Source organism: Elgaria multicarinata, chromosome 20, assembly GCF_023053635.1.
Source record: "Elgaria multicarinata webbii isolate HBS135686 ecotype San Diego chromosome 20, rElgMul1.1.pri, whole genome shotgun sequence".
NCBI lineage: Eukaryota > Metazoa > Chordata > Lepidosauria > Squamata > Anguidae > Elgaria > Elgaria multicarinata.
In genome coordinates, this window is record NC_086190.1 from 4,135,715 (window position 1) to 4,161,032 (window position 25,318).

General features: G+C 52.1%; 1 protein-coding gene across 1 annotated transcript in view; it reads right to left on the bottom strand.

Moving 5' to 3' along the window:
- Window positions 1–25,318, bottom strand: part of PHC2 (polyhomeotic homolog 2) — a 56,552-nt gene that overhangs the window by 12,855 nt on the left and 18,379 nt on the right. Inside the window, 1 exon segment of the mRNA XM_063145309.1 lies at window positions 24,752–24,923. Coding sequence (XP_063001379.1) covers window positions 24,752–24,923 — 172 coding nt within the window.

The window sequence follows — 25,318 nt, forward strand, 5'->3', positions numbered from 1 at the left end:
GACTGTCGGAAGCTGGTAGGTTATCTGAGGTTGGGAGAGGAATGAGACGGGGGCTATTATTTATTTATTTATTTATTTATTTATATCCCGCCTTTTTTTCTCCAAGGAACCCAAGGCAGCATACATACATCCTCCTCCTCTGCTCCATTTTATCCTCACAACAACCCTGTGAGGTAGGTTAGGCTGAGAGTCCATGACTGGCCCAAAGTCCTCCATGGTTGAGTGGGGACTAGAACCCAGATCTCCCGATTCCCAGTCCAACACTTTAGGCACTACACCACACCGGCTCTTTTAAACTGGACTTCCCTCCGACGCTAGAACAGAGAGAACTGGAACCCTGAGTGTCAGTTTTAATGCGTAGTTAAAAGCATTTGCTCACCCACAGCATCCACCAGCTAACTAATGCTGCCAGCCCCACGCCCCCAAAAGAGCCCGGCCGAATTTGCCGTGCAGGACGCTCAACGGATTTATTGATGTTTGAAGAACACCGGGCCACCGTCCGTTGAGTCAGTTAAGGCTTGAGAAATAGCTGGCAGCTGGATTAAAGACCACCGTGAGCGCTGAAGGAAAAGCCGCGTCAGGGAGGGAAAAGCGTCACCTGCAAGCATGGCTTTCGCCCACCTCAAAATCCGGAATGTTTCCGGGAGCCCTCGCAAAGTTCAACCGAAGATAGCAGGCCCTGTCCAGTCGCTGAAATCAAGACCGCCACTGAGCATAACCAGAGTGCAAACGAAGCGCTGGAATTTAGGAGAAACCGACCGAAGCAGCAAGTAATTGAGGCACACGCTGCCATCTGAGGAGCCGTCTATTCCAACGTGTCTCCTGCCTCGCAGCGATCAGCCGTGTAAAGTCCTATCGTGGTGGCTAGAACCCACCCTAGCTGGGGCGGAGGCAATTCACAATACAAAGGAAAGTCAGATTCAGGGAGCTACGCGGGGGGGGGGGGGGAACGGATTGCTGGAGATTTCGGTGGCCACGTTTGCGGGAGAAAGTATCGTGCGAACACACCTTCCCACAAAAGTCAGGGAAAGATCACAAAAGACAGACGGATGGGCTTCTCTCTAAACAATTAGGTCTAGAAACTTGAAATTCTGACGGATAACTTCCCACGGTGGGTGTACAAAAGGGAACTTTCGTAGCATCTGATTGCGTGGCCAGAATTTTTTGCCCTCCGCGGCTGCAGGTTTACGATTGTGGGATGAGTTTTGGGGGGGAAAATCCTCACCATATGAACAGGGGCTACAGTCCAACACATTGGAAAGGCATAACGGCCGGTATAAAGGCGGATGTAAAGTTTTGAACTGTCGGAGGGCTGGATTTGAGAAGAGACTGAACCCACAAACTGTCCGGCAACGTCCCGGAGACCACCCACAGGCTGCGTCATCTGCCTCTTCCAAAATCAAACTCAACTACGTGAGATCTGCCGAAAGAACACAGAGTCCAGACCTCTCTGCACTAGAAACGGAAAACATCAGAAGCACCCTGCTGGATCAGGCCAATTTTTGTTTATTTATTACATTTTTATACCGCCCAATAGCCGAAGCTCTCTGGGCGGTTCACTAGAGTCCATCTAGTCCAGAACTCTGTTCACACAGCGGCCGACCAGCCATCGACCAGAGATCAACAAAGCAGGACATGGTGCAACAGCACCCTCCCGCCCATGTTCCCCAGCAACTGGTGCACACAGGCTCACTGCCTCGGATACTGGAGGTAGCACACAGCCATCAGGGCTAGTAGCCATTGATAGCCTTCTCCTCCAGGAATTTATCCACCCCCCTTTTAAAGCCATCCAAATGGGTGGCCATCACTACATCTTGTGGCAGTGAGTTCCATAATTCAACTATGCACTGTGTGAAGAAGTCCTTCCTTTTATTTGTCCTGGATCTCCCACCGATCCACTTCATGGGATGTCCCCTGGTTCTAGTATTTTGAGGGACGGAGAAAAATGTCTCCCTCTCCACATTCTCCGCACCGTGCATGATCTTGTCCACCTCTATCATGCCTCCTCTTACCCTCCTTTTTTCCAAGCTAAACAATCCCAGCTGAACTCCTGAACACGTACTCGGAATCCCTTTGCTAAGCAAACATACCAAGTTCCTAGATCTCATGACGTGCAGAGTAAAAGCTTCAAGTGTGCAGGAGAAGACGGAAGGAAAACTAGGGAGGATGCCGGAGAGACAAGGCGGACTTGGAACCACTTTTGGGATTGCCCCGCAAAGCGTTCCTTCTCTTTTCATGGTTCTGCTTCTTCTTCCGTACCCTCCCTTGTCCCCAACCCCCTTGAGGAGACTGCCGAAACATTTCCAAACACGGCATCGGAATCGTAACCCCAATGATGCGTACGCCGAGGTCTTCTGCAAGATCCCCAAACACATACAAAGTAGCTTCCCCACCCTGTAGCGGTGTGGAGAACGTGGACAGGGAGCCATTTCTCTCCCTCTCTCAAAATACTAGAACCCAATGGGGTCCTCCCATGAAGCTGATTGGTGGGAGATTCCGTATGGATCAAAGCAAGGACTTCTTCACACAGTTGAACTATGGAACTCACTACCACAAGATGTGGTGATGACCACCAATTTGGATGCCTTTAAAAGGGGGTTGGATGAATTTCTGGAGGCAAAGGCTATCAATGGCTACTAGCCCTGATGGCTGTGTGCTCCCTCCAGTATCAGAGGCAGTAAGCCTGTGTGCACCAGTTGCTGGGGAACATGAGTGGGAGGGTGCTGTTGCACCGTGTCCTGCTTTGTTGTTCCCTGGTCGACAGCTGGTTGGCCACTGTGTGAACAGAGTTCTGGACTAGATGGGCCCTTGGTCTGATCCAGCATCAGGGCTCTTCTGATGTTCTGATGTTCATAGTCTACACAGTAATTCTCTGCCCCTCTCGAAGAATAGCGAAACCTTTGCCAGGAGAGAACCAGTTTGGTATCAGGGCCGATAAAAGGCAGCAGAGTAGTAAAAACAGCAGAATAAGCTCTGCAAAATGAAGAACAACAACAACAACAACAATAATAATTTATTTTTTATCGCCTCTCAGATTGGATCAAGGCAGGGAACAGCGGCAAGCATAAAATACTTAAAAAAACGTTCCATTTTAGATCCTCTGTAGAGGTCACGGAAGCCGGCTTTTCGCGCCCTCTGGACCATCTGGGTCCCAGAATTTTAATCCCCCTCCCCGGGAAGCGCAGTTGTGATTACCCAGAAGGGACAATGCAAAGTCGCGGCTTTGCACGGATAAAATTATCTGGAGCGCACGGCCCCCGGGGCACGCCACAGCTCCCTGCGAGGCCCGCGCTCCTCAGCTGCAGGGGCGCAGGGCCGTCTCCTCCGCTCCGACTGCCCCACCAAGGCTTTCTCAAGGCCTCGGAGAAGCCGGCATTTTGCACCTCGGGGATCTCCCGCTGTTCCAGCCACCGCCCCTCCTTCACGGCCGCGGACGGCAGAGCATTAAATATTAACCGCCGTGGGAGGACGCAACTCCCAAGGATTCAAAGCGAGGCATGCTGGGAGTTATCCCGCGAGACCCAGTGAAGGGGAAAAGCCAAGCTTCTTCAGGCGCCATCATGCGTGGCTTAGAATCCACTGTGGCTCATGGCCATTGCATTATAATGAAAGGCTCCTGTGGGCTCAGAGGAGGGTGCACGCTGCACCCCTGCACGAATCCATGCTTGGGCCCCAGCACCTTCCAATCAGGGGGGCAGGTCCAGATCAGCAACTCATCCAGAAGCACAGCAGGCATGTTTGAACTCTTCTCCACGTTAATCCGTCCAGGTGTAAGCGTCTCCAAGGCTCATTTGGGATCTGGAAATTGGGACCCTCTCTCCCCATTTACACTGGTCATTACATTGATTACTCTGGGTCACAGCAAGAAGAATCGTCTTAGAAATAAGGCGTTCAAACGGCACTTCAAACAGCTCCGTTTCGTTTCTGAACGTCTGGTCATGCGCATGCGCACGCAACTTCAAATTTAAGCAAAACTTGTAGTATTTTGCAATAGACTGATAAGCCTGGCTTTTACTTCTTTCTTAACATGCTCCCGCCAACCACATGCGCACAGAAAACAGTGCAAGATTTGTTTCCTATGGTACAAGTACAGAGTGCTCGGGATAAGTGTGTGCGTGCGAACATATAGCAACCAGGGTTGATGACTTTGGTCTTTCCCACTCAATCTACGCCGGGGGTCTCCAACTTTTTCAATCAGGGGAGGGCATCTGGAAGAGTGCTGTGGGCACTCTCGCAAAATGGCTGCCACAAGAGGGGCTTGGCCCTCCACAAAATGGCTGCCACGGCCAGTCACAACACACCCATTTTCCCAGAAGGCAAACCGGTGAGACTAAAAGAAAAGCAATTCTTCCGATCCTCCAATGTGGCCCCATTCTCTCTCACACACACACAGTCACAGACAAACGTCAGTGGTAAGGGATTGTGCCCACCTCCAAAGTTACACAGGACTGATGTTGATGAGAAAGGAACCTGGTGAGACACAGCCAGGCAGCCATCCGGGAGGATGTGGCAAAATATATGAGGTAGACCTGGCACTGCAGCAGACTGGCTGGTCAATTTTGTCATCTGTCCGGTCACATTGAACATTTATTTGACTGTGGGCAAAGAACGCCAACTATTCAAGAGCGTGAAGCCATGAAAATGGGAGTAGGATCTTGTAAACCGGAGGCCGGGTTCACACAACACGCTAACCCCTTAGGGGCCATCATGTCGTTCGAACAAAGCGCGTTTCCCCCAGGGCAGCTTGTGGTTTATTTGTCTCGAACAAGCCACCTTGAGAAACCATGGCTTGTTGTTGGCTTGTCTGGAATGGTTAACAAGCAATCCCGCAGAAAACACACCGCGTTCAGACAACATGCTAACCTGTCCTGTGGAAAAAGCACTGCGTTTAGGCAACGCCGTGACTCCACCTGCATTCGGATAACAGAGTAAGTCATAGTTCAACAACAACCCACACTGGGTGGGTTAGCGTGTTGTGTGAACCCAGCCACTAGCAGCTCTTCAGAGTAAGGACAGGATTTTTGTAAATAAATGAACAAAACCGTATTTAAAAATATTTGCTGTTCATTTTGTTTTACTCCTCTTTTTTTGTGGTTGTTTCTTAACTCTCGGCCGGCTTTGCCCAGCCTGCTTCCCTCCTGATATAGGATATCCACCCTAGCCTGCATGGCCAACAGTCAGGGATGCTGGGGGTTTCAGCCCAAAACATTTGAAAGGGCCCAAGTTGGAGAAGGGTGCTGTCGGATCACCCCAGCAGCGTGAGAAAAATCACTCCGTGAATTATTCACATTTATAGACGTTACGTAACGTTGTTAAGAATTATGATTGCTTGTTACCATTTTTTTTTCATAAAGGGGGCAATCGTACCCATTGGAGCCGCCCCACACCCTATTCCTGGACCCCACATGGGAATGTTCTGCTAATGTCCCTGAAAATAACAATGGCACAATAAGAGTGATAACACTCAACCACAAAAGGCGTCTAATAAACAGTTGTCCGGTACATGTAGTTGAGAGCATCATCTGGCGGTTTGAATACGTGAAAACGATACGGTGACGATGTTGGAGGGTTCCACCCTAAATGTACAGCCACGGCTCCTTTTGTGAACAAGTTGCATCCAACTGACGAAGATTTTTCGAAACAGGACATGTACCGGAAAACTGTTTATTAGACGCCTTATGAAATTATTTATTAGACGCATTATTATGAGATTATTGGATGTCTTGTCATGAATGTTTAATAGATGCCCTATTTATTGGAGGCTTCATTACGAATGTCTGAAGGACACCTTGTGAATGTTATCTATGCGCCTGTTTTTGTGCATTTGTGAAATACTTTTGTACTATTTGTTTTAAATTTTTTGCTCTTAGGCAGTTTTGTAAAAACGTAAAATACTACACTGAACTTCAGTGCTGGTAACATTGGACATTTTTTCTGTTTCTGCTTTTCTTTACTAATTGTTATTGTGGAGGTTTTGCACTGGTGGATTTGTTTTAAAGGGATTTAGCTATGAGAATTTGTTCTGTAGATTGATTACAAACTGTATATATGTTGTATATATCACTCATATCTCGAATATATTGCGTCTTTTTTACACTTCTAAGTACTTTTGTGGTTGAGTGTTATCACCCTTATTGTGCCACTGCTAATGTCCCTGCCTCAAAATACACCCCCCTTTTGCATTTTTGCAATGAGCATCCAGATCAATCTTGTGCATGATGAAACATTTTTCCCTTTTTGCTGCTCGACAGCGCACGGCTTTTAAAATAAAAAACTGGCCACAATTTTATTTTCACGCTGCGTGCATCCGGCACCGTCAGTTTGGCGCTCTGCTTCACAGAGGCCGAGCAGACAGGTCCCTGCCTCCGAGGCGCTTACAATCTAGCAGGCGATGTTTTCAGTTAAACGCGCTTCGGCAGAGTTGCGGCAGGGCGCAGGCACGAGGGGCGAGTACGGGGTTTTACGGCGGGGTCTGAAGGACGGAAAGCGAGGTGCGCGTCTCACGGGGGCCCTCGGGAAGCCGGAGAGGAGCCCTCGAACACTGTAGCGGGACGAGCGAAGGTAACGGGGCAGCAGGCATATTTGGCAACAGCGGCCCTGTCACCTTGAAGCCAGCTGACGGTAAGAGGGTCCCCATCCCAGATGCACCCGCGCACAGATCCAGCACGTCACAGCAGGACAACCCGGTCAACCACGTCCAGTTTAGTTTCGCAAGCAATGCTCCTAGAGCTCTCTGCAACCCAGCGCGCAAATAATGTCGCCAGCAGCGGGCAAGAAGGAAGCATGGATGGCGAGCAACCTTCCCCTACCTGGCGCCCTCCAGGTGGGTTGGACGGCAACTCCCATCATCCCCTGCTGGGAATGATGGGAACTGCAGTCCAAACGATCTGGGAGGGGGGGGAGGCTTATCTCAAGAGATCCTTTGAAACAGAACAGAGGGGACCGGGCCAGAGCTCTGCAGCTCAGGGGTGGGGCGGGCCAGATCTAGTTTCCGAGAGCCTCTCGGGGGCCACGCTCCAGTGGTACCCGAGGCCAAAGGTACAAAAAGTGCTGGTATGAGCATTCAAAGCCTTAAATGGTTTAGGAGAAGGTTACCTGAAGGAATGCCTCCTCCCGCATGTACCTGCCCAGATGCTAAGATCCTCCTCAGGGGTCCTTCTCTGTGAGCCCCTGCCAAAGGAAGTGAGGCAGGTGGCTACCAGGAGCAGGGCCTTCTCTGTTGTGGCACCCCGGCTGAGGAATGAGCTCCCTGGAGAGGTTCGCCTGGCGCCTATGTTACGCTCTTTCTGGCGACCTTGTTACGTTCCCAGCATTTTAGTCACTTTCAATCTGTATTTTAAATCTCCGCACTGCTGCGAGGTTTTATTCCGGTTGCATTTCTTTTATTAAATTATCAAAAAACAAACAAACCACCCGCCGGTTTAATAGAAAAGGCTTTCTCACCTTGGTTCAAACTCCACAAAGCTAGGAAATTGGAAGCGAACTGGAAGGCCCGCGATCGGTCATGACATTGTGCAATGTCACAAACCGTGCTTGCTCACAACTTACCCTCCAGGCACCCACGCTTTTTCCTGGGTCTTTCGGCCCTAAATCCGCCTTATCCATTTGAGCCACAACTGCAGCTTTCAGCTTTTATATTTTATGCTGGGTTGTTGTTTTTTAATGCTGTGCTTTGTGATTTTAATTTTTGTGAACCGCCCAGTGAACTTCAGCTACCGGGGACGACGACGACGACGACACATAGATGCAATAAAGAAATAACCAGCGTGATGTAGCATAAAGCTCTTACAGCCTGGAACTGCGCTGTCAGACAGCCGTGACGATGTTTTTTAGAATTGGCAGGGAAACTGCACAGCAGTTGGGAAAAGGGGAAAAAAGGGGGAAAGGGGGCAGAACCATTTTGAGGCCCTGAGTCTGAGCTTCACCACCTCTGTGCCAGCTGCGGTGTGCACCCATTGGGGCGGTCTAGATCCAACATGCTCACTCGCTCTTCTTCAATGATTTGCACAAAACCACGCACCTCTCATGCAAATGACACACCCCGTCTTTGCACGCCTTCCTGTTCCCAGGGCTCGCAAGCGGTGGGTACGGGATTCCCGTCTGCCATTTTTGCAAAACGGAGATCATCAAATCCGGCCTGCCTTTAAGACGGCGCAAGATTTGCTACGCTGCAACAGACCAAGGCCCGATCTAGTCCTGCCTTCCAAAACAACAGAATGAAATTTCATAGGGATAAACGCCAAGTTCTACACCTGGGAAATAGAAACCAAATGCACAGTTACAAGATGGGCGATCCTTGGGTCAGCAATACTACAAACGAGAAGGATCTTGGAATTGTTGTAGATCACAAGCTGAATATGAGCCAACAGTGCGATAGGGCTGCAAGAAAGGCAAATGCTATTTTGGGCTGCATTAATAGAAGTATAGCTTCCAAATCACGCGAGGTCCTGGTTTCTCTCTATTCGGCCCTGGTTAGGCCTCATCTAGAGTATTGCATCCAGTTCTGGGCTGCACAATTCAAGAAGGACGCAGACAAGCTGGAGCGTGTTCAGAGGAGGGCAACCAGGATGGTCAGGGGTCTGGAAACAAAGCCCTATGAGGAGAGACTGAAAGAACTGGGCATGTTTAGCCTGGAGAAGAGAAGATTGAGGGGAGACATGAGAGCACTCTTCAAATACTTGAAAGGTTGTCACACAGAGGAGGGCCAGGATCTCTTCTCGATCCTCCCAGAGTGCAGGACACGGAATAACGGGCTCAAGTTAAAGGAAGCCAGATTCCGGCTGGACATCAGGAAAAACTCCCTAACTGTTAGAGCAGTACGACAATGGAACTAGTTAACCAGGGAGGTTGTGGGCTCTCCCACCCTAGAGGCCTTCAAGAGGCAGCTGGACAACCATCTGTCAGGGATGCTTTAGGGTAGATTCCTGCATTGAGCAGGGGGTTGGACTTGATGGCCTTCTAGGCCCCTTCCAACTCTACTATTCTATGATTCCATTCAAGGGTAGACTGCCCCGGCAGACAGAGGTTCTATTCAGCAATCACAGCTAACCGCCATCAGTAGACCTTTCCTATTTCATTTATCCTTTGTTGGTTAGTTTCTAATCTGACTGCTTTTCTTGGGGTTCATTACACAACAACTATGTAGTTCTTATGGGTCCACGCAGGCGTGGCTGAACTCGTGGGACCTTTCTCGCTGAACTGGCCATAAGGAAGTCCTGATGACTGTAGGCCTTTAAATGCTGCTTTAGCCAAGGAGATCAACTCCACAACCAAGGGATCCTCGTGGTGTTAGTGTCTTGGGTGCTTACACTGGGGGGGGGGGGCTTCGCCTCATTTCGTGGCCGGGGAGTTCCCCCCGACAGTGACGCCTAGCCTGCAAACAGCATTTCCTCCAGCCTATCCTGCCAATCAATTCAAAAAGAAGGAAGGAGAAGAGGAAATGACCGCCCGTGGAACACGGGTGGGGGGTCACCTTTCACGGCAGGGACACGTGGAACCCCGAAAGAGATGCCAGACAGTGCCACCAGCTCAAAGAAAGGGCAGCAAAACCTCCTGTGCTTGGGAAGACGGAAACTTTTTGTCTTCTCCAGCCGGGGGAAGAAACCAGAGCAGAGACGCGCAGCTTCAGGCAGACCAACGCGCTGCACACTGGGGAGGGGGAGTGTGCAGCAGCGTTGGGGGCAGCGGGAAAGGGAACAGCAGCTGCTGGAGGAGGCGCACCCCCCCCCCCCGACCCTGTTCCCCAAGGACCGCGAGCCGCTAACAAGGATCTTGGCTCGCACATGTGCCGAGGCTCAAAGCGAAGCCTGTTCCAAGCCCTGCCACCCCGCCCCCACCCCCGCGGTCCACGCCCCACTCACGCCACGGGATCTAGAGCAACGGCGCAACCAGTGAGCGGCCCAGAGCTCTGGGAAGGCCCCAGCGGGGAGGGCCGCCAGCTGCTCTCCGGAGAAAGAGGAGGCGCGAGGAAACGGCATCGGCGCTCCGCTGACGGCGCTCGCGAGGGGGAGCTGCCGAAATGAATCTGCCCGGTCCAGGGATTTAGCTCTTCCGGAGTGTCACGGCCAGAAAACGTGTGTTAAAACCGGACACACACACCCCTCTGCCGACGGAACAGGGAAAGAAGGGGGGAGAGTTGATAAGGCCTCTGCACGGGAGGCATGGAGGAGCGCCGGACTTTGATTCCCCAAGTTCTGTGACAATCCGGGGCTCAGCGGAGGGCCCTTCCCAGGCCGCTGCGCGTGTTCGAGGCGAGAGAACACCAATGGATTTGCACACTTTCTCTGAGCAATGAAGCAGGATTACACCCCCCCACCCCCCCACCTCCCCAATTCCTATCACAGTGCATTCCGGTAATCCCGAAGATTAAAAAACAAACCCAGCTCTTCTTACGGACATGCAGCGAACTTTCTACACCATCTCCAGAAAAGCACCACAGTTCAATCTCCGTTGCGTCGAACAACCGTCGGGGAGTGAAGGCAATTCCTGTTAGCATGAGAACCTCCAGCCCAGGGGCCCCATCCTGCCTTCCAGGCCTCCCCCAAATGACTGCGCCCCCCTTCCCTCCACCAACCAACCACCCTTTGCCGGGGTTTCTTGCACATTCCGCTCCCATTCTAAAAGGCTGGAAAAAATTCCCCTAAAGTTAAGTGACTGGCAGTAGAAGAGCTTGAAGCTAAAATACGATGGGATCTCTTGTTTTCTGGGCCTCACTCTTATTACTTACTTACTTATTACTGCATTTCTATCCTGCCTTTTTTCCTCCAAGGAACCCAAGGCGGCGTGCATTACCTTCCTCCTCCTCCTCCCCATTTTAGCCGTAACCTAGATTAAAACTGAACTCAATTTAAGAACATCAGAAGAGCCCTGATGCTGGATCAGAGCAAGGGTCCTTCCAGTCCAGCACTCTGTTCGCACAGCGGCCAGCCAGCTGTCGACCAGGGACCATCAAAGCAGGACATGGCGCAACAGCACTCTCCAGTCCATGTTCCCCAGCAACTGGTGCACACAGGCTTACTGCCTCTGATACTGGAGACAGCACAGAGCCATGAGGACTAGTAGATTTTGTTAGCCTTCTCCTCCAGGAATTTATCCACCCCCCTCCAAACTGGTGGTCATCCTGTGGCGGTGAATTCCATAGTTGCTATGCATGTGTGAAGAAGTCCTTCCTGGAATCTTCATGGGATGAACCCCACTGGGTTCTAGTATTATGGGAGAAGGAGAAAAATGTCTCCCTCTCCACATTCTCCACCCCGTGCAACATTTTGCACACCTCTCTCCTGTCTCCCCTGCGCCTCCCTTTCCCCCCAAGCAGAACAACTTCCCCTGTTGAACAGCTGCAAGCAGCAGCCCCGCGTGCGATTGGGTTGTTTATCAACCATCATCAGCCTAAACCAAGATTCCCATCCTGAACTAGGCGCCCAATTCTGTGCTTGCAGGAGGAAGTCCCAAGACACACCTGGGCCAGAGCACGGGGCTGGGGAGAGCCGGGTTCTGGTCCTCGCTCGTCCATGAAGCTCACTGGGAGACTTGGGGACACCCAGTGGCTCGCAGCCTAGCCTACCCCGCAGGGTTGTTGCTGGGATAAAGCAGAGGAGGAAGAGGACCAGGGATGCTACACATAAATAAGACCTCCAAATCCAGGAATAGCAAGGAAGACCAGTGAGAAGGGTAGAAGTCCTAAAGACATTCTACTGCACGGAGGGGGAGGTACGACAACCCTGTAGTGTAGTCTAGTTATCTAGTTAGGTGGGGTTGTTCTTTTCAGGGAAGTGTGTGTGTGTGTGTGTGTGTGTGTGTGTGTGCTGGCCTAGCAGGTTTGAGGAGGAAGCAGGGCCAGACCACAGATGGAGCAAGCAACACTTATTTACTGCATTTATATCCCAGCGTTTTTTCCTCCCAAGAACCCAAGGCAGCGTACATAATCCTCCTCGTCTCCATTTTATCCTCACAACAACAACCCTGTGAGGCAGGCTGGGCTGAGAGTTTGCGGTCACCCAGTGAGCTTTCGTGGCTGAGTGGGGACTAGAACCCAACACTCTAGCCACTACACCACTGTGGCTAAATCCTTCTGCTCTCACAGCCAGACCCATCTCCTTTTAATTGCTCCCCCAAGTTAGCCCACCTCATCCTACTTACAGCCTGCCAAGGAAACGCAAGGAGCGAACTCTCTGCCACTAGCGTTGGATGTTTCTCCAAAGGAGCAGTGCTGCGAATAATCCAGATGGCTCGAAGGAGTGAGCCAAGCTTCATGCACTAAAAACAACTGGCAAACGCCACTCCCTGTGTCTGCAGCAACCACTCCGTCTCGTCCGGAGGAGCAGCGCCCCAAGTGCCCGTTTGTAGAGGAAGTTGTCCTGCCGTGTCCCTGCGCGACTCAGTGTTCTGCCCTTGCGTGCGCTGGAGAGGCACGTGCACAATGCGATTCCATCATTTCACTGCTCCTGAGAGACGCAGCAGAACGACCTGACGTCAGAAGGGGCTGGCTGTTGCATCTCTGCATGAGCTTCTTGCTCCTTTTCAATCGGGGCACCCATCCAGCACAGTGACTCGTGCAGAAACAAACGAGCCCCCGCTTGTAGTCAACTAGCACATCAGGGAGCAGGCTATGCAGAATATTCCTCCCTCCCTCTGTGCTATCTTCTACCTGCACCCATATATTTTTCTTCTTTTATTACAGGGGGGTGGAGGAAATTGGGGGGGGGGGGAAATCCCATCAACCGCAGTCTGAAGTAGAACAATCCAAAATTCAAACAGCTCCTTCTGCAGCATTAAAGATTGTGAGGTCAAGTAAGGTCAGGCTTTGCATGTTCACAGCCTTTGCCAGCATTCAAGCGAGCGCAAAAAAGATATTATACTACAAATCGCACTTGCAAATGCGAAGAATAAATTTGACACACACACTAATAGTGAAGTCAGGGAAATGAGTAATAATGGCTACGTAGCCGAGCCGGGGGGTGGGGGACAATGTGTTTTGGGGTACCCAAAGGTTTGCAGAAGTACAGAAAATCCGTAGCGGAGAAACCCTTAAAGGGACACACGCCCCTTCAAAAACCCAAGCCTAATAAAGAGTGGTTATGCTCAGCGAGCCCAACCTGGTGCCTTCCAGAGGTATTGGATTACAACTCCCATGCTGGCTGGGAGATGCTGGGAGTTGTGGTCCAACACCTCTGGAAGCCGCCGGGCTGGTTCCAGCTACCATACTGCAACATTTCGTTGCAGTACCCCACGTATTTTTACAAGGTATTACACAGAAATAAGGAGACCATCCAATCAACCTCCAAGAACTGGCCTCAAATATTAAATTCCGGGGAGGCAGATTAAAATTCTGGGACCCAGAGGTGGTGTACCCAGAAAAGCCGGCTTCCATAACCAGTAAGAAGGATCTAAAATAGAACGCAACTGTTCTTAATTTTGCACATCTTAGTCTGTTGTAGTTGTTGTTATTAACATTATTGATATACTAAATCCATATCTAAAACAGGTTTTACTGCTGTGCGTCCTTTTATCAGCCTCGGGCTTCAACAGGGGAGAGCTCCGGGCAAAATCACCCCAACACCCATAAACGTCAACTTGGGCCGGTCAGGCTGTCAAGCTGAACTACCCCACAGGGTTGTTGTGCAGCTAAAATGCACCGGACCAAAACACCCACCCACCCCCGGGAGGAAAAGCAGGAGACAAACAGAAAGCAGGTGCAACAGAAGCAGGTGCCAGGTTACATCTGTGGCAGCATCTACAGGTGAGATTTCCAGGTGGGCGTGCGAGAGGACTCTGTGGCCAAGACCATGGAGAGTAGTGGCTAGTCACCGCAGACAGCACTGGGCTGACTCACTGCCTGCTCCAGCCCAGAACTTCCGTTTTTTACAACTCACCTTAGCTCAGGTCTTGACCCAGTCCAGGCCCCTGAACATATTCTGAGCCTGCAGCTCCCATCATTCCAGCTGGGCGAGGATGGGAGTTGGAATCCCACAAAGAATACCTCTTTAGCAATGCCTTTAAGCCATGACTTTTGCTTTTGAACTGTTGCCAAGCGCTTTGCTCTTACTTTATTTTTAAACACACACGAGAAACTGAACCATAGCCTGACCCTGGCATTTCAGGATAAAAGCCAAAGATCTGTTCAAGTGAGCTTATAGGCACCTTAACTTCACATCGTTGAAGGCCTGTTGTCGTAGTTGTTTTTAAAGGATCCTTCCTTTATTCCACGTGAACCGGTTTGTGGTATCACGTTCCAAAGCGGCTGATCTTTCACGCATCTTCTTTGATGCTTGCATGACGCTTTAAAAGTCTGATTGCTGTTTGGTCAACTTAGACTTGTCAATTCTCCCCCAAATCACCCAACCTCATATTTTTAAAAAATAAAATGCAATGGAAAATTGAAATGCAAACGAACAGAAGAGCTGGGGTCAAAGCCAACGTCCAGCACAGAACTACAAAACCCACGGATAATTTTGGAAGAAAGTCTCCACGTTACAAGCCTAAGACCACATCAAGCCCCAAGTCGAAGGCACCCGTGAAACGCACCCAGCCAACGCCACAGGTCAAACTTGTGCATCATTCGATGCCACCTCAAACGGAATCCTTTTTGGGGAGGGGGGAGACGTTCACACATTCAGCTGTGAACCATCCAGACTCAGGCTGCATCCTCTTGAAACTCAACTTCCCATTCAGCTGGATCCGCCTTTGGCTCAGCCACGGAGCCGACACAAGGCGCTCAATCGGGCCTCCTCCCATCGCAACGTCAGGGCGCCAGGAAAAAAACAAGTGCCCGAAAGCGCTTTATCCCATATTGCTGTTGTCAAACAGGGGTGTGTGAAACGCTCAGTGGCGAAGGAACGCAGATCTGACGTGCGTTTTTCAAGAGGGGGGGGGGGAAAGAGAGAGACGTGAGCCAGCCTTCCCGGGACTTTCCCCGCACGCTGGCATCAGATCTTTCTCTCTGCCCTGCCCACATCCGGATTATTCTGGCGCGCCCAACCTCGGCCCCACAAGACCCGCCAATTCTTCGGGGAATCCCAGAACGGGGCCCTCCCAAAACAGGGACGTGACAGCAGCCCCGGCCTTTCTAGGCCTGCGTTCATCTTCCAACTGCGGTCGGCCAGATGCCCCGGAAAGCTCTGGAGCAGCAAAGAGGCGGCCTTTTGTCCCCATATCTGGCACGCCAGAGGGAGCCTTGCCTACTTGTAAACAGGGAAGATCAGGGCCAGGAGTATGAGATAACCATGCAGCACAGCGCTAGGAGCATTCACTAGGAAACCCTTCGCACGGGTTCCATGGGGACCCGTGAGTGCACGCAGGAGTGCAAACCTTACACGCTGCAAAGGTGTGAGACACCACGTGCCAGTGAGTTCCATAAGATCATCCAGCGCTGGGTAAAAACGGTCCGTTACCGACTCAGCCAACCAAGCACCTGCCCGATACGTTGGGACTACAAGCCCCCTCATTCTGTCTGGGGACGATGGGAGCTGCACTCCCGCGCATTGGAAGGCGCCCAACGGACAGCCAAGCGCCTCCCTGCCTTCAAACAACACCCGTCTCCGCCACTGTCACCCCGGGGGGCAGTGGTCAAATTCGGGGGCACCCCCCAAACCCCCCCCCACTAAACCCCATTCGCCGTTGCTTGGGGCTGTGTTTGCTTGGCGATGGGGTGCAGCTGGTTGGGACTTTGGGTGCCGATGAAGTGGAGAAAGGCAGCATGCAAAAGGTGGGGGTCATAACAATCATAATAATCAATTTATTTCCCTCTGGATCGAGACGGGGTACAACACAAATACAAGACACCATAAAGTATATATAATTGATTAAAAACATCGAAGACTAATACATTATTACAAGGCATCTTAAAATTCAACTGGGTAGGCCTGCCGGAAGAGTTCAGTCTTTATGGCTTTCTTAAATCCTGGAAGACTGTTAATAATAATAATAATAATAATAATAATAATAATAATAATAATAAACAGGGAAACGACTCCGACCCCCTTTAGCTGCGCTTACCTGAGTCACCAGCCCACCAGCAACTCCAGCGGCCGAAAGCAGCCCCGGCAGAGCCCCATCAGCGCGCGAACAAAGGGCCGCCGACCCTGTCCCGAGGCGGGCGCCGCGCCTTACGGCCGGGAGGGCAGCTGGGCCGGCGGCAGGCAGGCCGAGGCAGCCTCGGGGCTCCTGCCACGCAGCAGCATCAGAGAGGCCAAGACAAAGCGCAGGGGCCGGGAGGGAGGGAGGGGGAGCCGCGCTCTGCCTCACCCGCCGCCTCTGCACGCACCTGTTCGGCCCGCAGGCGAGGCGCAGCGCCAGTGCCAAAACGCGGCCCGGGCGCCCTGGGCGCGTGCCAAAGGCGCGCCTCGCTGCAACCCTGCAGGCAGAAGAAGAGGCGGCGGTGGTGGCGCTTTCGGAGCGCGCCGGCCGGAGGAGCGGAGGAGCGCAAACAATGCCGCCCGCCCGCCCGCCGCGCCGAGGGAGGGAAGGCGGGACGAGGGACGGCGCAGCTCCCGGGCCGGCCCGCTCCCTCCGATTGGCTGCGCCAGGAGTCTCCGCCTCTCCCGCCTGCCCACCCTCTCCAAGCGCCGCGGCGGGGGAGGCCCGCCTCGGAGAGTCACCCTGCCCGCTGCAGGCGGGCAGATAGAGGCGGCCTGGCCGTGGAAGGTCCACGGCGGTAGAAAAACCATGGCCAGATCTACACCAAGCAGGGATATGACACTTTGAAAACTGTCCATGGCAGTGGTTCCCAAAGTGGGCGGTACCGCCCCCTTGGGGGTGGTGGGATTGCATAGGGGGGCATTCAGAGGCAAGGGGGCGGCAGGGGGGCGCTCGAGGTGGCCTTTTCCGAGAAGCGCCTCTCCATTTTTATGGGAGAAGGTAGTTTGGTCCCAAGCCATATAGGGGAAGAAGCCACACATGTATTAACACCATTTAAGAAGAGTCCTTTTAACGGTGAACTGAAATGTTTCAAAAGCACCAAAACGCGAATGAAGAGACATACCCTGTTGGGTGTGCTCCGCCACGCCGGCTGCAAAACAGAGGCATTCGCTCTCTTTTCCCTTCCTCCCTCCCTCGGCAAGCCTGTGGCGGGTGCTTCGGATTTTGAATAAATATTCAATTAATTGTTACTGTTTTGAATTTTATTGTTATTATCTTCCTTAGTGGGTCGTTGAAAACCGCTATTCTGAATAATGATTTTTATAGTGTAGGGCAGGGGGCGCTGGACACGAGTTTGTGGAACCAAGGGGGCGGTGACCTGAAAAAGTTTGGGAACCACTGGTCTATGGCGTGTGTCCTGGGCCCAAACAGTTGTCAATACCGTTATAAACCATTTTAAAGCAGTAGTGGAGGGTCCTGCCCATTTTAAACGAGCTCTGCTTTAGGACAGCCTTCCCTGCTGTCGGACTCCAACTCCCATCACCCGCAGCACCGGCAAGGATGACGGGGAGCCCCTTCCCCCACCAAAAATTGAGGTCCAGTTTCCAAGTCACTGGAAGGAAGGGTCCTGCCTTCCCCAGCCCCACACCGCTGGAGGGCCCCAAGTTGGGGAAGGTTTTTTTTTTTAGGAGAATCGCAGGATTCTCTGGCTTAGAGGAAGGTGGGCTGGGGTAGATGTTTCCGAGAAGTCCCAGCATCCCCGGCTCTTACAGATGAGGGGAGCTCTAGTCCAACACAGCTGAAAGGTACAGAGAGTTGAGGGCGGAGGAAGGCCACAGATGGGCATAACAGCTTATAAAATGGGGACCTTTCGCTCTAGATCTCCGGCAATCTAACTGGTCGAAAACACTATTTCATCCAAGTCCCTGTGAAAAGGGACTTTGAAGCCCTAGAGACGGACAGACAGACTGACCTGCCTGGGGGCCAAAAAAGCGGCTACAGGTGCAGACTTCTTACCCTTAGCCTAAGAGGAGGCTACTTTTATAAACTCTGGGGGGCCTGCAGTTGCTTCCCAGGTCCCCTTAAGGTTACAGTGAAATTTGAGAGATAAGGAGAAAGAATAGATCGTGCTACACACTTAAAACCACCACCACCTGGGGGGTTAATTTTTTGGTGGGCACCGCGCTGGTGCTAGGGTGACCATCTGGAAAGGAGGGCAGGGCTCCTGCATCTTTAACGGTTGTATACAAAAGGGAATTTCAGCAGGCAACATTGGTACGCGTGCAGCACCAGGCGGAATCCCCTCTTCATCACAAAGCTGCAGGAGCCTTGCCCTCTTTTGCATCTGGTGGTGCTAGGCAGGGCTCCTGCAGCTTTAACGGATGTGATGGAATTCCACCAGGTGCCTGCAGACGTACAAATGACACCCGCTGGAATTCCCTTTTCCACAGGAGCCCAGCCCTCCTTTTCCAGATGGTCACTCTAATTGGTGCGGAAGTCATGAACTAAAACGAGGTAAAAACGGCTCCCTGGGTAACGTCAAACTAAAGTGACGGTTTGGAGAAATTGCTCTGTGCTTTAATAACCTCCCCACCTTTAATTTTGACACAAACGTACATCTTGAGACACACACCGACCGCTCTGCCCTGAAGTGACACTACGTGGGTTGCCTTCTCTCAGCCCGGCCTACCTCGTAAGGTTGTTGTGAGGGCAGAAACACGGGAAGGAGGGGTAGAACAGCGGGATAAAAGTCTAAAATATGCCCGTCTGCGTTTTGTCCTAAACTGTGCCCTCTGCCTCTTCAATATTGGCAGGAGCATCTAAGCCAGCCTTCCTCAACCTGGGGCGCTCCAGATGTGTTGGACTGCATCTCCCAGAATGCCCCAGCCAGCAGAGCTGGCTGGGGCATTCTGGGAGTTGTAGTCCAACACATCTGGAAGCGCCCCAGGTTGAGGAAGGCTGATCTAAGCGTTGGTTGTTTTCAAGTCTAAAAGCTACAGGGAGAAAAATGAACGCTCAGCCGCTCTGAGCCGCTCACCTGCTCACCCCAGGGAAATGGCACTTTGCGCACCTGGGCGGTCTGCAACCGAGCGTCTCTGCTGTGGGATTGATTGCTGGCGGTGCTGTCCAAATGGTTGACGCGATCACGTCTTCCAGGGCTCATACTGAAACCGTTTTTACTTTCTGGATCTGGAAGTCTGGCTTTGTGCTAGACCGAGGCCTGGGCGACCGGTTTTGCCATTTTCAAAATAAGATAAATAAGGGGATGGGGTGGAACGGCGGTTATTGTTCCTTTGTCCCAGCTGCCTGCTTAATCTCATTAAGTCTGCTGTTCGTGCTGTTTGCGCTCCCTAGAAGGCAGCCGTTCGGGCTTCAGCATCAGGTCCGGCTTTCTCTCTCCCCCCCTCCGCCCTCCCCACTGCAAATCTTTTGTTGTTTGGCTGAAATCTTGAGAACGTGAAAGCTTGCTCATTCATGCCTGTGACATTTTAGCTGGGCCTAAGAAACGGTATTATTTTACAGTTTGCTTTCGGGTGTTGCTGTCGCTGTTGATATCGAGCACAGCCAGCGTTTCACGGGGAAGCACTCTACAAATTTTTAAAATGTTTAAGGCATCCAGGGCTGAGGCCTGGTTAAACTAACTTTGGCTACAAGCCTTCCCTTAAACTCATCTCTGGCTCTAAGGGCTTCAACCACAAACGCCAAAATTCCTGGCAACTTTCAAACCTAACCTCCAAACCCAAATTTCCTGCAAAGGCTTTTCAATTTCATCCCCAAGGAAATCAAAGGCCTGGTGCACACAGAACGCGGACCCATGGCAGGGCTTGCCGGATTCTGGCCTGTCCTGATGTGCACAGCCGCGCTAACAAACCATGGTTTGTGTGCACCACGAACCACCCAGAATGAGAGCCCATGGGTTGGTCCTTGAGTTGTGAACTCTGGGTTGTTTGAAAGCAAGAGTTGTCATTACGTGTGAATCCAGAACTGCAGGTTATTTTGCCAGGCTAAAAAGGCGGCAGGCCAGAGCATTGATAACAAACAAACCAATAAAAAATGTCACTCTAAAATGCGCTGCAAAGGCATTTGGGATACAGGGATGGACGGCATGGAGGAGGAGGAGGGGAAAACCAATTGAGAAAACAACTGAGCAAACAAGCCAGGCAAACCCTGGGTAAGGAAACAAACCATGGATTAAACAAACCATGGGTTAGCAGTATGTGTGAACCAAACCAAAGACTAAATACAGGAAACTGCATTTGCAAGCAATCATGTAAAGCTGCCAGTTTCTTTACCAGGACTTTTTTTCTGTCTACACATGCATAGGATGGCAGCCTTGGTACGGAGAGAGGCAATCCTATTATTATTATTTCAATTTATATCCCACCTATATATAGAAAACCGTAGGTGGAAAATTACCACCCCACCCCCATCACAACACCACAACCTGGGGGTCACACCAGGACTTACTTCTGTGTAAGACACATAGGATAGCACTGTTCATTTTGCAACATTGGTTAGAAGGCTTCACAAAGACATTTCAGAGGAGGGCAACCAGGATGATCAGGGGTCTGGAAACAAAGCCCTATGAAGAGATGCTGAAAGAACTGGGCATGTTGAGCCTGGAGAAGAGAAGATTGAGGGGAGATATGACAGCACTCTTCAAACACTTAAAAGGTTGTCACACAAAGGAGGGTCAGGATCTCTTCTCGATCCTCCCAGAGTGCAGGACACGGAATAACGGGCTCAAGCTAAAGGAAGCCAGATTCCAGCTGGACATCAGGAAAAACTTCCTGACTGTTAGAGCAGTGCGACAATGGAATCAGCTACCTAGGGAGGTTGTGGGCTCTCCCACACTAGAGGCCTTCAAGAGGCAGCTGGACAACCATCTGTCAGGGATGCTTTAGGGTGGATTCCTGCATTGAGCAGGGGGTTGGACTCTATGGCCTTAGAGGCCCCTTCTAACTCTACTATTCTATGATTCTATATTATCAGTTGGATTTTCTCTTCTCCTTCCCTTTCCTCCTTCCATTTCTCTCACCTCTTGCTCTTAAGTCGATGAGGGAATTGATTAAAAGCTCTGATGATTAATGGATTAAATCTTCATACCTTGATGCGCTAACAAACCCAATGAATTCAGAAGAAGCACAAACTTTCGCTGTTTTCAAACGGCTACACACAAACACAGCCTCGGACAGGCTTGGTGGCTTGCAGGTGTGTCGGATTACGACCCAGCAGGGCCCCTGGGAACGATGGGAGTTGTAGTCCAACACATCTGGAGTGTGCTGGGTTTGGGTAGGCTGCACATGCTTGGCAGCAGCCACCTTCTTAGAAGAAGAGGCACTTCGTTACGCACAGACCAATTCTTTGGTTTTAGAGTTGAAATATTAAATGAAAAACACCCACAGCCACTTCTCTGTCCGTAAATGTTCCGGGCTGGGTGGAGGAATCACATGTTAAAAGTGCCACACCTTCGAGGGGACACACTCCCGGTCCTGGTGGTGTAGGATCTAGGAGAGCCCCTCGCTAAAAAATATTTTGCGGGGTTCAGAGGTGTGTCAAGTCCATTCCTCTTGATCCTGGAAGTGGAAGATCTGAGGTAGCCCCCCAAAAAAAACATTTCTGGAGGTTCACAGACATGTAACTTCCAATCTGCTTGGTTAGGAGCTAAGGTAGCCCCCCAAAATTAATTTTGGGGGTTCAGAGGCAGGTAGGATCGGGGCAGCCGTTCAGAGGTGTGTAAATTCCGTTCCTCTCGGTCCTGGCGGTGTAGGATCCGGGATAGCCCTCCCCCTGAAAAATTAATTGGGGAGGGGGGTTTGGAGGCATGTAAACTCCCTTCCTTATTTAACCAAAAGGAAACTGTGTCAGTTGCAGCCTCAGGCCGGAATCTTTTGCTGGGCAGCTATTTCGCGGCTTCCTCCTCTCCGGAGGCGGGCTCTTGGTTGCTCGGGACCTAACAGAAAAGGAAGCCCGAGCGGGAGGGGTGTGTGTGAGAAGCTTGCATGAGAAGCCAGCAGCTGTGAGGAGGGGGGGGGGCGTGGAGAGAAGCAGGTGTGTGTCTGTGTGGCCCAAGACCCCCCCTCCTCCTTCCCCGGCGGGGGGCCCTGCACTCCTTACAAAGGGGCAAAGGGTACTGAGGAAGGGCCTGCGAAAGGCAGGGCCAGCGGCAACGTGGGCCCCAGCTGGGGGATTAGCAAGCCCCCCGCCCACACCCCGCCCAATGCAGATGTGAGGATCCCCCCTCCCGGTCCCCAGAGAGAGGGGGGGCGGAAGGTTTGCTCCATTTAACTTGATTGAAGGGAATTTGCAGCCAGGTCAAAGATCCACTGGCGAGGGGCGGCCCGGCCCTTTGTCTCCGGAGTGGGCGCCCCCCCCCACGCCCCGAACTTCCCGAGAGAGAACAATAAAGGGAGCGGGGAGAGCCCGCCCCCGCAGAACGGGGATGAAAAGGCAAGCCGGCGCCCAGCGCAAGCACGCAACGCGGGGGACGGACTTTCCGCCCCGCCTCCCGGACCAGCTGATGCATCGGGATGAGGGCTCCGAAGCCAACCGTTGCCTCAAGGCAGAAAACGGGTCTCTCCCCTCATCTGCTGTTCGGAGGTACACTGCTCCTGAGCAAGGAGGTTCTACAGCAGCGTTCTTTGCAAGCCACTGGAAGGAACAATCCTTCAGCCTTCCCCAACCTGGTGCCTTCCAGAGGTGTGGCACCGTCTTTGGCCACGCTGAGCCGAGTCCCTAAATGGAAGCACTTACGGTCTCCTATGACCATATGGTGCCCTGAGGCCAGTGCAGAGAAACCTAGTTTTCGTGGGGGCCCACCGCTAGACAAAAGGCCTGGGGCAGGACTCCCTCCCCCATGCTTTGGTGGGGGGAGAGAAACCGCACCCTCCTTCCCCAACAGAAGCATGAACGGCACATTAGCTCCAGACGGTACGGCCTCTTTTTCCTCCACCCAAAGGAACGTGTGGACCTGTTCTTGGTTTTAGCTGCATCCTTTGGTTGCGTTTCCTGCGCTTCTAGCTGTAAAAAAGTGAGCTCTAAGAGAAACTTGGAAGCATGGAATTTTTACCTATAGAGCTCTGATCTTAGTCAGGCTGCCAGCAAGGAGGGACCAGAGATGCAGGGAAAAGTGTACGTGAGAAGGACCCTGATGCTGGATCAGACCAAGGGTCCGTCTACTCCAGCACTCTGTTCACACAGAGGCCCACCAGCTGTCAACCAGGGACCAACAAAGCAGGACATGGTGCAACAGCACCCTCCCAACCATGTTCCCCAGCAACTGGTGCATGTAGGCTTACTGCCTCTGATACTGGAGGTAGTAGATAGCCATCAGGGCTAGTAGACATGGACAGCTTTCTCCTTCTCCAGGAATTGTCCAACCCCCTTTTAAAGCCATCCAAATAGTTGGCCAACGCTACATCTTGTGGTAGTGAGTTCCGTCATTCCATTATGCACCCAGGACAGGGGCGCAAAAGAGACCACTGGGAAGAGTTCACGTTAGCCTATCGATACGATAGCACTCTTCAAATACTTGAAAGGTTGTCACACAGAGGAGGGCCAGGATCGCTTCTCGATCCTCCCAGAGTGCAGGACATGGAATAACGGGCTCAAGTTATAGGAAGTCAGTGCATGGACATCAGGAAAAACTTCCTGACTGCTAGAGCAGTACGACAATGGAGCCAGTGACCTAGGGAGGTTGTGGGCTCTCCCTCACTAGAGGCCTTCAAGAGGCAGCTGGACAACCATCTGTCAGGGATGCTTTAGGGTGGATTCCTGCATTGAGCAGGGGGTTGGACTGGATGGCCTTGTAGGTCCCTTCCAACTCTACTATTCTATGATTCTATAAGCCAGCGAGTTGTCGCCCACTACGCCTGAATGGCGCCAGATTGGGGACATGGCCTATTTTCATGTTTTGAAGAAGGATGAAAAAAGGCGAACTCCAGCTGGCTCAGAGTGAGGGCGTTGGGCCAGGCAGAAGAACAGTATCGCTGTTGGTAGCTTCTCCGTGACACTGCATCTGCAGCCTAACACAGCCGAGCGCATTCGGCCACTGAACAGTGTTGGTGGGGGGTGGGGAGAAGAAAATGATAGACATGCAACAGCAAAATTATGGGATGCAGCTTTCAAACCCAGCAAGCTATTCTGGGTCTGTGGTCTGGGGCCGTCTCCGGGTGCAGAACATCACGGGCGGAAGGGAAGAAGACTACAGGGGAAGGAAGGAGACTGGGGCAGGGAGGAGACACAGCCAATTTGAGGTGACGGAAGAGTGCTCCTGGCTGTTCCACTGTGCTGGGTGACACGCAGAATGAGGCCCCTCCCCTGACCACAACCTCTCTGTAGGGCCTCTACGTCCTGCTCCAATTTAGAGCAAGGACTGACATTCCTCGAACAAAACAACAGCACCCCCTGCTGAGCACGGCCCCCCCAAAAAACACCTTCTGGGGCAAATCAGTGCACTTTGTTGTTATCCAATCAACTCCAATGCATTATTTCCATGCCGCCCCAAAGCCGGAGCTCTCTGGGCCGCTCACAAAAACGGCAAACCGCAAACGCAAGATCATAAACCGCGGTATAAAGCAGTTGACACACACACACGCAAAATTGAAAGCAATTTTAAACTGGCAAAACAATTTCAATAAGTCACTAGACCTGATGAAGGCAGCTGGGGTGAAGGCCCCTTCGCGTGGCAATAAGTGCCTGGGAGTAGAGGCCAGCCTTAACCCGACGCCCAAAAGATGGCAGCCTTAATGGTCCTCCCAGGCTTTCTGATGGGACAACCCACCTCTCCGGAGGCTGTTCCCCACAAGACTGGCGGGGCAGAGATGCAAGGGTTGCCAGACGTGAAAAAGAAGCCGTTTCCTCTTCCCCCTGCCCCAACTTAAGGGATGTTGCTTACCGTGGGGCGGGCTCCCAATGCACTCGGAGGCCTGTGGTTCGGGAGGAGCCGTTGTCGTTGTCACGGCGGTGCCCTGGGGTGGCAGAACCGGCTGAGCTGCCCGGGATTCCGCCGGCAGCTTCTCGACAGGAAAGGCATCCTTCCTGGAGTTCTCTTGGACACCGGTGGGCGGCTGCAGGTGGACGGAGGAAGCGAGAAAAAACAGTGAGAAAGGTCTCGGGCAGGCAGAGAGAGAAATTTGGCCGTCCTGATTCCGTGAGATCCTTCAACCAGTGATGCAAAGTGTAAAGACCACACGCTCTGCAGCTGAGCCACGGGATCTTCAGGACACCTTTGTAGCAAGTGAGGCCTGCCTACTTCAGTGCTCTCATAAGAACATCAGAAGAGCCCTGATGCTGGATCAGACCAAGGGTCCATCTAGTCCACCAACCAGCTGCCGACCAGGGACCCACAAGCAGGACACGGTGCGACAGCACCCTCTCACCCTTGTTTCCCAGCAACCGGTGCACACAGGCTTACTGCCTCGAATACTGGAGAGAGCATCCAACCATCAGGGCTAGTAGCCAT